Source organism: Emys orbicularis, chromosome 1 (genome assembly GCF_028017835.1).
Source record: "Emys orbicularis isolate rEmyOrb1 chromosome 1, rEmyOrb1.hap1, whole genome shotgun sequence".
Taxonomy (NCBI): Eukaryota; Metazoa; Chordata; order Testudines; family Emydidae; genus Emys; species Emys orbicularis.
Genome location: NC_088683.1, coordinates 145,819,231 through 145,832,083, shown reverse-complemented (window position 1 = coordinate 145,832,083; position 12,853 = coordinate 145,819,231). Strand labels below are relative to the sequence as shown.

Genomic DNA, 12,853 nt, shown 5'->3' with positions numbered 1-12,853 from the left:
GCTCCGCTCGCTGTTCCTTGGGCCACTCCAACCGGCCCCACAAGGCTCCGCCCCGCTCGCTGCTCCTCCAGTCGTCCCCACAAATTGCTCCGCCAGCTGCTGAGCAATATAGCTTCAGGCTCCCCCACTAGTTAACACAGCACTCAGTGATCTCAGCTCTTAGTAACTTTAGCTCTTTTGTGATTTCAGCTCTTAGCAATTTCAGCTCATAGTATAGTAGGGGAGCCCCAGTGCTAGTGCACCATTGGCCCAAAGTGAATTCAGCTCAGCAGCCTGTAATTAGACTCCTAATGGAATCAAAGTTAGCTCTGACATTCAACAGTGGAGAGAGAAAATGGTGCAATTGGTGCTTCAAACCCTCAGAGGGGGCCCATACCATCAGGTACAAATACCTGTCCCCATCCTCTCTCAATTCACTGGGTTTTGTAACCCATGCCCCTTGTCAAGCAAGTGCTACTTAGGTAATGGTGAAGGACTCACTCAGTCCTTCTGTCATACAACAGTTCCACTGGCCTTGATTCACAGAATCAGGGTAACAAAACTTTATTCTTCCTGCCCCAATAACAGAGAAACTGGGGATCCCACACCAGCCAAAGTAACCACTTTGAGTTGCTGTTGTTTCATGCCAGGCGAGTGAGTGTGCCTATGCAAACAAGATCAGCCCCTGGAGTTCTTTTCCACACTCGCCATAATTCACCACCAGATGCCAGGGTAGAGCTCATCCTGACTCTGCTTACATGTATATTTCACAGACAGCTCAGTAACTGTGCAGTGATTAGGGGCCTGATCCCCAGGAAATCCTGAGCAAACCAAACTGTCTAACAAGTTACTTGGAGTTTATATTTCAGATTCCCAAGAAGTTCATATATAATGTGCTGGGGTTAGAGCCCATAACACAGCTGTACTTGACCGAAAAGCAGAGGATTCTATGGTGACTTCTGGTGATCAGACTGACATTACAGGGGATGGGCAATTATTACCATGTGAGGGATAAATTACTGCACGATTGTGGGATGGCGTCATATAGCGATGCCAAGCACATGTTCAGCTCAGTGTATTTTTGTTGGATTTATGAGCAAATATTTATCAGCCCCTGAATATTTCTTATTTTCTATGGGAAATTTGACTGCTTCACATGATGCAGACACAGTGACGTGGGGGAGCATAAAATACTCTCCAGTTATTTGTGGGATAGCTTCATATAGTGATGCCAAGCCCATGCTCCACTCAGTGTATTTTTGTTGGATTGATGAGGAAATGTGCATCATCCCTTTGATATTTTTTATTTTCTATCGGAAATCTGAGTTTGCTTCACATGACACAGACACAGTGATGCGGGGGAGTTTGCAATATAGGGGATATCACCCTGTAGCTACTTTTCCCAGTATATGATAGGTGCAGTATGTAAATGTGATTGTTATCCTGAAAGGATAACAAAGGCTGCCAAGGGGGAATCTTCGATCCTAAGACAATCACAGACCACATGAAATTCAATGGCAGGGCGAGAACTCTCTTTTAGGCTCAACAGACAGAGCAATCAAAATCCTTTATGGAGTAAAAACATCTGCAGACAGTGGGGGCTACTGCCAAAGGCACTGGGCACATGGGCAGGGCAGAGCTAAGCCAGGGGTTTCCATTGTTGCCAATGCAGGGGCCAGGATACTGGCGTCAGACTGTGTCTGTTGGAGGGAGAAGCCAGTAGAAGGAGTTGTGACTGGGATCTTGGAAGCAGAAAAGAAACAAAGCCTGTTGGAGCTCACTGGAGGGGCAGGCTGGGGGATTTCTGAATAAGGAAACTGCCGGCTGTTCTTAGGGTACGTCCAGACTATCTGCCTTATCGGTAGGTAGCGATCGATTTATCGGGGATAGATATATCGCGTCTGAGGCTAGGTCTACACTGCAGCGGGGGTCCAACCTAAGATACGCAACTTCAGCTACGTGAATACCGTAGCTGAAGTTGCGTATTTTAGGTCGGCTTACCTAGCGGTGAGGACGCGGGAAAGTCGACCGCTGCCGCGCTGCCGCCGACTCCGCTGCCGCCTCCTGCCGAGGTGGATTTCCGGAGTCGACGGCAGAGTGATCAGGGATCGATTTTACCGCGTCTTCACTAGACGCGGTAAGTCGATCCCCGATAGACCGATTGCTACCCGCCGGATCGGCGGGTAGTGAAGACAGAGCCTCAATAAGACGCAATATATTGATCCCCAAACGCGCTCCCCATCAACTCCGGAACTCCACCGGAATGAGCGGCGGTAGCAGAATCGACAGGGGAGCCGCAGCCGTCAACCCTGCGCCGTGTGGACCCCAGGTAAATCGATCTAAGATACTTCAACTTCAGCTACGCTATTCACGTAGCTGAAGTTGCGTATCTTAGATCGATCCCCCCCGCCAGTGTAGACCAGCCCTCAGTTTCTACTGTGTGCAGGGAAACAGAACTGTATGTGCACTTAGCTAGAGCAAAAAGAACAGGAGTACTTGTGGCACCTTAGAGACTAACAAATTTATCTGAGCATAAGCTTTCGTGGGCTACAGGCTACTTCATCGGATGCATAGAATGGAACACACAGAAAGAAGATATTTATACATACAGAGAACATGAAAAGGTGGAAGTAGCCATACCAAGTGTAAGAGGCCAATCAATTGAGATGAGCTATCATCAGCAGGAGAAAAAAAACCTTTGAAGTGATAATCGAGATGACCCATAGAAAGTGTGAGGATACTTAACATGGGGAAATAGATTCAATTAGTGTAATAACCCAACCATTCCCAGTCTCTGTTTAGACCTAAGTTAATTATATCTAATTTGCATATTAATTCAAGTTCAGCAGTCTCTCTTTAGAGTCTTGTTTTGAAGATTTTTTTTTGCAAAATTGCCACCTTCAAGTCTGTCACTGAGTGGTTAGAGAGGTTGAAGTGTTCTCCCACTGGTTTTTGAATGTTATGATTCCTGATGTCAGATTTGTGTCCATTTATTCTTTTGCGTAGAGACTGTCCGGTTTGGCCAATGTACATGGCAGAGGCGCATTGCTGGCACATGATGGCATATATCACATCGGTAGAGGTGCAGGTGAATGAGCCCCTGATGGTGTGGCTGATGTGATTAGGTCCTATGATGGTGTCACTTGAATAGATATGTGGACAGAGTTGGCATCGGGCTTTGTTGCAAGGATAGGTTCCTGGGTTAGTGTTTATGTTGTATGGTGTGCGGTTGCTGGTGAGTATTTGCGTCAGGTTGGGGGGCTGTCTGTAAGCGAGGACTTGTCTGTCTCCCGAGATCTGTGAGAGTGAGGGATCATCTTTCAGGATAGGTTGTAGATCTTTGATGATGCGCTGGAGAGGTTTTAGTTGGGGGCTGAAGGTGATGGATAGTGGCGTTCTGTTATTTTCTTTGTTGGGCCTGTCCTGTAGTAGGTGACTTCTGGGTACTCTTCTTAGCTAGAGCAGTGTTACAGCCTTGGGTCCTGCCACGAGTGAACATCACTGAGTTAACTCCATTGAAAAAAAGCCCCTTTTTTCTTAGTGCAGACTGGGCCCCATGGGTTGCCTGTGGGACTGCACTGAAGTGAGCCGTACCAGAATAAACGCCCCTGTGGATTGCAGCAAAGTGAGCATTTTGTATTTGCTTGGCATTAAAGAAGCAGCATGGTCTGACCATGTACTGGTGTGAACTGCTCTATTCTCTGAGCTCGATGGAGGCTCCACAAACATGCTGTCCCCAGCTCAGCCATCCACTGCTGCAGCCAGCCCGTTCCAGGGGTCACGTGGAACTCTCTGTAGCCGTAACTCATGGGCATTGTAATGATGCCTGTACTTGCTCCCAGTCACAGGGACAGTCCTGGCTTTTCACATCCTGTCCTGGGGACCAGTTCTCCCAGCCAATCTCCCAGGACTGTGTGGCAGGCAGTGGACCCTCCTCACAGTCCCTGTAAACTGCCTCTCTCCCAGCAGCCAGCTTTGCCTCTCCACAACCTTCACTCTGACCTGACATTAACCATTCACAGAAATTATGTCACCGTAACACGATGGGTTTGGTTTACACTTTTGCAAACAGCAACACTTCCCTAACTTCCCCCACCCCACTCCGCACAACTTCTCTGCCTGAGACTGGGAAGCACTGCCCCCATTCCAGAGCCCCCTCCCCTCTCCTCTCCTCTCCTTCACTCCTGCCCCATCCCACTCCTGACCCCATCCCCTGCCTACTCCAGACTCCATTCCCCTCCCCAATACTCCCTCCTGTCTCCCTGCCCCAACCCACCCACCTCCTGTCCACTGGCACCAGACCATCCCCCCATCCCCACTCCTCCATCCTCCCCAATACTCCCTCATGTGCCCTTGCTCCAGGTTAACTCCGCTCCCTCCTATCCTCTGCTCCACAAACCTCCCCTCCTCACCCTCTTGCTGCCCTGCTTCAGCCCCCTCCCTCCTGCCCGTACACATGATTACCCTTCCTCACCCCTACCTCTTCCTTCCCCCTTTTTTAGAGCCCCCTCTTCTCCCCAGGCCTCCTTCTGCCCCCTCTCTGCTCTCACTCCCTTCCCTTCTCTCTCTCTCCTGCCCGGATCCTCATCCCCTCCTCACTTCTCACTCCTGTCCCCCACTCCAGATCCCCTCCTCTCTCCACCTCTCCATGCAGACCCCCTTCTCTAAATCCCGTCTCCTCCCCTCCCTCCTGCCCCAAGCTCAATAACCCCCTCCAGCCCCATTATCCCTGCTCTCCCTGAAGACCACCCTGTGCTCCATCTCCACTCCTCCCTCCTGCCCCAAGTTCAGATCCCTGTCCCCTCCCCTCCCTTCTACCGCTCTCTCCTGCCTCCCTGTTACCCCCACTGCAGACCCCCCTCTCCACTTCTCCCTCCTGCCCCCCTTCCGACCTCTTTCCCGCTCCCCACTCCAGACCCACCTCCTCACTCCTGCCCCTTCCTACCTCCCTTTCCAGACCCTCCTCCCCTCTGTCCCTCCTGCCCCCTGCTACAGACACTCTCCCTTCCCCACCCTTTTTCCTGCCCATGCTCCAGAACCCCCTCCCCACCCTTCCCTCCAGCCGACTCATCGTCTTTACCCCGTTCTCTTTGAACCCTGGAATCTGCCTCCTGTCCCCCCAGTGCCCTGCTCCCCTCACTCTCCCCATCCTCCTTTCACAGGGTCTCTGCTGCCCATCGCAGTCCCTGTGTCCTCTCCAGCCCCCTCAGCCACACAGAGACAGCCGTGTTCCCCGCGGGCTTTAGTGGGAAGTGGCAGCCAGCTTTACTCAGGACGGCCTCACTCCCACACACTGACAGACTGTAGGGAGATGGCGGCATCTCGCTGGCTTCAGCCCCAGTGACAGTGACAGGAGATGGCGCCATTTGGAATAAGGGAAACTCCCTGAGTTGGCGCCTTTCATCGTGTTCTCATGAGACAGGTAAAAACACCCCAAATCACCAGAGTGGAGATAAAATGGTGAGAGGTAAAGCACTGACAGCCCCAAGTGTGAGGCCCTGAGACGGAAACAGGTGGCGCAATGCAAGAGCGGCAGGTTTGTATAATTTTTGGTGGTGACCAGAACAGGTCCAAGTCCTGCCCCCCCACCTGCCTTGTAAGCCAATATATATTTTTTAAAATAATGTCAAAATGTGAAGGCTCTGGGGTGGGACTGGTGATGAGGGGGTTAGGCTGTGGGAGGGTCTCAGGCCGAGGTTTGGGGCACAGGGGTGAGGGCTGTGGGGTGGGGCCAGGGATGGGGAGTTCACAATGCAGGAGGGGGCTCAGGGCTATGGCAGAGGGTTGGGATGCAGGGGGGTGAGGGCTCTGGCTGAGGGTACAGGCTCTGGGGTGGGGCAGGGCTGGGGATGAGGAGTGTGGGGTGCAGGCAGGCTGCCCCGGGGCTGGGGCCAGAGATGAGGACTCCCCCCAGCCCTCTCCCCGCCGGCAGCAGCGAGCTCACCTCGCACCACTGTCATTGCACATGCTCCTAAGGCCCATCTCAGGTCCATCAAGCCCCCTCACCTTCCCTGCGGTGGGTGCCGGGGGGGGGGCTGCCATCGTGTGTGCCTCCTCCCCTGCTGCTGCCCCTCACTGGAGCCTCACTGGGGCTGGGGGATGGGGCTGCCCCTTGTCCAGCATGGGGCAGGAGCGCTGACTGGGGGGAGGGGAGAGCCCTGTGCTGGTGGAGAGTTCCATCGGAAAAGGGAAGGTCTGAGGTGGAAGGGAAGGGTCAGTGTCAGCCTGCCCTGGCACTAGTGGATGGGGGGCACTAGCACACTGCAGCAGCAGTGGATGCCGGGAGCCAGCAGAGCGGATGCAGCGCGGAGCTGCAGGGGACGGACAGGGACGCTCTGGGTCCCGAGGGAGGCACGTGGGGCAGCAAGTGGGGGCCAGGGGACACTCGGGAGAGGCATGTGGGGGTGGCAGGCGGGGCCGGGGGAGAGACCCAGCCCCACACATTGGTGGAGCCGGGCCTTCAGGCCCTGAATATTGCTGGAGCCTGGGCACCACAGACCCACATAACTCGCCGTCCCTGGCGCCAAGAGGCAGCTCTAGGCATGTCCTATTCTCCTGGCTCTGGGCGTGGATCCCCTGCTGCCAGGTGCAGAATCTGCTGTGATAACACTGGGGAGGGGACTCCCTGCTCACTCTGATCCTGCTCTGTGTCTCTCTTTGAAGGTGCCGATGAGCTGAGGCTGGTGGATGGAGGCAGCCCCTGTGCCGGGAGAGTGGAGGTTAAACACCAGGATCGGTGGGGAACAGTGTGTGATGATGGCTGGGACATCGCAGATGCTGGAGTTGTCTGTAAGCAATTGGGATGTGGAGCTGCTGTCAGTGTCCATCTTAATGCTCATTTTGGAGCAGGATTGGGACCAATTTGGCTGGATGACGTTTCCTGTGATGGTACCAAGTCTGCTCTCTGGCACTGTGGGAACAAGGGATGGGAAGTGCATAACTGCGGTCACGGAGAGGATGCTGGAGTGACCTGTTCAGGTAAGAATCAGCCACCTCTGTCCTGAAAGGGAAATCCCCTGAGACAAAAGGGCTTGAACCTAGAGGGCATCGTGTGCCTGTGACCCTAATGAGAAATGAACAAAAACCAGAGCAAGTCCTGTCATTATTGTTATTACCTAGCTCTAATTATTACTGTTCATGTCTCCGGCCACTGAGGAGCCCCCTGTGTGACTGTGAAGTGTTTTCAATATCTCATCTCCAGTTGTTTCAGTGCCACGTCTTTCCTTTCCCTCTGAATGGGTCTAAAATGCAGATAGGAGAGCAAATGGAAAAGGAAAATGTCACTTAGGCTCCTAAGTCTCTGAGGCACTTTTGAAAATGTTACACTCGTGCCAAAATCCAGACCCAGACACCCAACCACAGAGGTACAGGGTGGGGCATTTATATAGCCCCTTTGCACCCTCATAGGGTGACTGAGGAATGGACGGATTCTCCCAGTTTGGCCAGAATTAGATTTAGCCAAGAGCACTCCCCCGTCTACTCTGTTACTTCTCATATTTTGGACCAACCAGTAATAGAAAATTTCACAATCGCTGATACCCTGTAGAACTAGCGTAGTATAGAGAGCTCAGCCAAAAATATACCTCAACCCTACACAGCACAGGAATATCATATTATGGAGGCATTTGTTGTAACTGAATAGTTAACATTACAGCTACAGACTCACTATACGTTTTATTTTTAACTTCTCTCTTCTTAATGTTTAGTGGGAATAATATCTTCCCCTGAAATAGCACAAAGCAGAGAGAATATTTTCCTATAGTTCCACAAGTTTTAGCAGCTCTCCCTGGTGATGGGAGCTCAGGGCAGTGTTTAATCTCAACCCTTTCCTGGATTTTGAGTGTTTCAATGACAAACCTCAACATTCTCTTCACATGGGTATTAGTGGGGAGGGGTTGTATGTGTAACCCTTCTGCCAGGTGGAGCCAGCAGCAACGAGGGCCGGCTTCAGTATCTAGGTGTTCCTTTTCAACAATATGACACAGAACCGGCTCAAGCCCCCACCCAGTGACCTGGTCAAATTACACACCACCCCTGGTCGCCTCTGAGAGGTAATACTTCCCCACTGGCAAGCAGAGTCTGCATGTAGAAAAGAAACTTTAAATGAAAGGAGGGAAATCACCTGACATTAATTAGGGAAAATTCCACAAGCAGAATTCATAAACATAAAACCATGAGCAGGATACCCACCCCAGAGTGCATGGGGCAGTGGCTTCTGCCTCATGTTCTTGAGTTATACAACCAAAAGTTCCTTTACCATGCCCCCCTCTACCCCCTCACCATACCCCACTCACAGTGGTTGTCCTTCGTCATTGAGGACCCAGGGTTGAGAGGCACATCTGTGTGAGTTCATCTCCCACCCAGGGAAGAAGGCACCTTGCTTGCTCCACCATCTGTGCACTTGCTCTGGATGGCTGCCTCACAAGTCACTATCCCTCTCTGCTGGCCACCTGGCCAGTACGGTGGCTGCTGTTTCTCACCACCTGGATGGCCTGCCAGTCACCATTCTGCTCATTGGTCACCTTCTGCCAGCTGCCTCTCTGCTTTGATCTCTACATGTCAGTCTCTTGAGAGCCCACCCAATTTTTAGTGATTGTCAGCTCTCAGTGAAGCAGTCTGGGCAGAAATGCTGCCCCACCACACGTGTTTTTAGCTGTAGTGAGCACTTAACATAACAAAGGACTCCTAACCAGACCAGGGACCCTCAGGGAGAGTCCACACCTTAAACCACACCAAGGACCCTTAGGGATAGTGCACATCTTCTGGCTAGGATACCTGTCCCCACCCCTCTTACTTTCATGGGGGTCTGGCATTCAAGCCCCTAGCTTAATAAGTTCCTTTCAGCTGAAGGTGACTGTAGCGGGGCGGTCACCCCACTCCGAGTCGGAAATGGTTAAAAGCCAGCCCTTGGAGAGGGCTGGGGCTGAGAGCCAATAAGAAAAGTTTGAGAGGCAGCCAATCAGGGCCAGGCTGGGCCCTATAAAAGGGCTGTGAGCCAGGAGCTGGGTCAGTCTCTATCTAGCTTTGCAGAGAGATGGACCTAGCTGTCTGAAGGAGCAAAAAGTACCGTGGACAGAGCAATTCTGGGGAAGGGGCAGGCTGAGCTGGGGAGCTCAGGCCTGGCGACCTCCTAGGCTGTGGCCTGACAGGAAGGCCTAGAGACGTACTGGACTTCAGGGAAAGGCAGCAGGTCCAAACCCCCCTTGCCAATGATGAGTGATTATTATACTGCAGTCTGCCCCAGTGAACAGGGGCTAGATGATGACTGGCAGTAGCCACTGAGGGGAGGTGAAAAAAAGACAAGAGATAATTCCTTAGATGACCAGCAGAAGGCGTTGCACTGGTGAGTCTCGCTTCACTACAAGTGGTAGAGAATGTGGGCACCCCTGATACAAGGGGACTGCGAGAACTAGGCAAGCTGTGCCCGGAGATCTGGAGAAAAGGGATGATGGATCCTGGCTACACCGTGATTTTCTTTGCGGAGGCCCCGGTGCTATCCCTGGTAGGGGACAGGCGTCAGTGCCCTGGCAAACGGGGGCTGACGACCCACAGGGGCAAAAGGGATTCCTATTGCAAAGGATCCAGGAGACCCAAGAAGGACTCTGGGAGGTGCAATGGGCCCTCCACGAACAGTTGAGGCAGCTGGCGGAGGATCAGCGGGCCCTAGTAAAACACCTTTGGAGGGAGTTCCAGAGGAGCTGCCAAGAGCGTGAAGGAAAGCCGAGCGCCAGGGCCAGGAGGCCTGGGGCAGAGCTTGTTATGCCTGTGGGAGGCATGGACATGTAAGGGTGAACTGTCCCTACTGGGATGGGGGCAGGGAGCCTCCCCTAGAACCGGGGAAGGGACAAGCCCCTACGAAAGGCCACCTGGCGAGGGAAGTCAGGAGGCAAAGAAGGTGTTGGGCTTGTGGGCAGTGGGGGCACCTATGGAGGGAGTGCCCTGCCTCAAGGAGTATGACCCAGGGCAGCCCAGGGAGGGCTGTCCCAGAGAAGGACCAACAGAAGAAGCTGGTGCCTAGGGCAGCAAAGGGGTGGGGAGCCTGATTTGGCTGCCATGAATGAGGCCACATAAAGAGGAACTGCCCCCTCGGAAGAGGGTGAACTCAGGTGGAGGGGCCTGAGGATCCAAATGGGTCAAGGACTGGCCGGGTAGATGCTGCAGAGATGGCTGCAGACCTGCCCGAGAGCCACCCACGGGGGATGGCAGACAAAGAGACTGGGACAGAATGGGCCCAGTAAGAGGCCGGGACCCAGGTTGTTGTGGAGCAGGTCACAGTAGGAACCCAGACCCTGAAGGAAGAGGGGCCAGGGGACTCTGGCCTGCGTGCATGGCTGGAGGCTGCAGAGCAGGCCCACCAGGAGGCCAAATCAAATGCCATGGATCTCGCTAAAGAGTATGTGGCCATCGTAGATGAGGAGACCCGTTTGCATAAGCAGCGGGAGGAGTTGGAAAAGAAACGAGCGGTTCTGGAGGCGCCTGTGCGACTGGTCCAGGCGAGGAGACCCCCTACCCCCAGGGGTGGGGATCTTGAGGGGGGGGCTTGTGTAGTGGGGCAGTCACCCCTCTCCGGCTCAGAAAGGGTTAAAAGCCAGCCCTTGGAGAGGGCTAAGGCTGAGAGCCAATAAGAAAAGGCTGGGAGGCAGCCAATCAGGGCCAGGCTGGGCCCTATAAAAGGGCTGTGAGCCAATCTCTCTCTCTCTTTGGAGAGAGATGGACCTAGTTGGCTGAAGGAGCAAAGAGTACTGTGGACAGAGCAGTGCTGGGGAAGGGACAGGCTGAGCTGGGGAGCTCAGGCCTGGTGACCTCCCAGGCTGTGGCCTGACAGGAAGGCCTAGAGATGTACTGGGCTGCAGGGAAAGGCAGCAGGTCCAAACTCCCCTTGCCAGTGATGAGTGGCCATTACGCTGCAGTCTGCCCCAGTGAACAGGGCCTAGATGATGACTGTCAGTAGCCACTGAGGCGAGATGAAAAAAAGACAAGAGCTAATTCCCTAGATGACCAGCAGGAGGTGCTGTGCCGACAAGTCTCGCTTTGCTAGAGTGACCCCCTCATTTGGGACAGGTTAAGCACAGTTCTGGTCCCCTTTATTCATACAATAAAGACAACAACACTGTCATAAACAGATAGTTAAGGGCTAATGCCTCTTTTACCTGTAAAGGGTTAAGAAGTTTACCTAGCCTAGCTGACACCTGTCCAGAGGAACCAATGGAGGGATAAGATGTTTCAAAAGAAAGGAGGGAAGTTCCCTTTGTCTCAGTCAGTTTCAGTTTTGGCCGGAGTGGAAAAGATCAAGGAATCAGCCTCTTATCAGAGTAGTGAGTATTAAGGAAGGAAATAAATAGGTTTATGTTTATTTTCTTTTGTAACTTGTCTTGGCATTAGGGGGATAATCAAATTGGGTATTTTTTTGTGTACTAAGTTTTTGCCCAGGAGAACATCCTGTGTTTTGAATCTGTTGTTTGTGAGATCAGCTTGTATGCTATCTCCCAGAGGTTTTTCTTTTACCTTTCTTTTCTTTAATTAAAAGCCTTCTTTTTAAGAACCTGATTAATTTTTCCTTGTTTTAAAATCCAAGGGGATTGGATCTGGACTCACCAGGAATTGGTGGGGGGAAAGGCGGGGAATGATTAATTCCTCCTTGTTTTAAGATCCAAGGGGTTTGGTTCGGTGTTCACCAGGGAATTGGTGGAGGAGTCTCTCAAGGCTACCCAGGGAGGGAAAGGTTTTTGGGGGGAAGACAGAGTTTCCCAAATGACTCAAATATTTGGGTGGTGGCAGCCAGACCAGATCTAAGCTGGTAATTCAGCTTAGGGGTTCACATGCAGGTCCCCACATCTGTTCTCTAAAGTTCAGAGTGGGGGTGAAACCTATGACAAACACTGATAACAACGTTTCACTACCCCTGCATTCAGTACTAAAGTGATTGGTAATCCAACACTAGCCAAGCTGATCACTTTGAGTAACACCACTCTATCTGCTGGATATCTAGGCAGAGAAGGTGTGTTCATGTAAATCTCTCCACCACCCAGCTAGTTGTCAGGAGAGAACTCATTCAGACCCTGCTTACATCTGCCATTTCCTTGTATTTTTATTATTAGTATTTTTAAAAAATAAAAAGAAGGGTTGGGCAGGAACTTTACAAAAATGAGCTTCATTGTCAGGAGTTTGAAACTCTGCAAAAAACAGATTGATCTTCACCAATGTAAATTCCCTAACCTGGCAATAACAATTGCAAGGCCTTGTGCTGCACACCTAGCAAGTGCACAGCAGGGAGCCCCTCTCCTCTGAACCGCACCAGGAGGAGGGAGCTGCACAAGAACCAAGGGGTATCAGAGCAAAAGTCCCTTCTGTGCACCTTTCTGTAACACTGCGCCTGCATCTCAGCTGGAGCTGCAGGTCTGCAGTGGGAATAAAGTTTGGGTTTGTAACAAGGCGCTTGAAGGGCCAGGCTGCCTAGTGGTTGGTGCCCCTGACCTCCAGCCCCTTGTTTTCAAGGTCAATTTGCCTCAGTCTTTTAGGCAGAGGGGTAGGGAAACCCAGGCCCTCCCTCTCCACTGGGTCCCAGACCAGGGTCCTGCATGCATCTTCCCCTGAATAGGGGAGGCCTCCCAGAAGAGAGTCTAAATTCACTGTCCTGGGCTACTTCCTACCATGGTCCCTTTTGTTTGGGGCATGACCCCTCTAGTCCCATTCGCTGGGTGGCTTGCATCCCATACCGCTCTCTTGTGGATCTTGGGTGGCATCATACTGCAGTCTTAGGCTCCTTCAGATGGGGCAGCTGCAAGTTTGGTGAGGCTGACCCCCACAATGTCTCCGGGCTTCAGTGACCCAGTTACCTCAATTGCTGGAGGCTCCTAGATCATCTCCACAGTCC

The 12,853-nt window shown here is 52.4% G+C and overlaps 2 protein-coding genes across 2 annotated transcripts in view; both read left to right on the top strand.

The window, feature by feature from the left end:
• Positions 1-12,853, top strand: part of LOC135873059 (alpha-2-macroglobulin-like) — a 1,316,454-nt gene that overhangs the window by 1,004,843 nt on the left and 298,758 nt on the right. The gene's annotated exons all lie outside the window — the stretch shown is intronic.
• LOC135890768 (deleted in malignant brain tumors 1 protein-like) overlaps positions 1-12,853 on the top strand; it is a 145,645-nt gene that overhangs the window by 46,630 nt on the left and 86,162 nt on the right. The window contains exons 12-14 of the mRNA XM_065418193.1: positions 6,637-6,957; positions 9,345-9,481; positions 10,248-10,497. Coding sequence (XP_065274265.1) covers positions 6,637-6,957; positions 9,345-9,481; positions 10,248-10,497 — 708 coding nt within the window. The remainder of the gene's footprint in view (positions 1-6,636; positions 6,958-9,344; positions 9,482-10,247; positions 10,498-12,853) is intronic.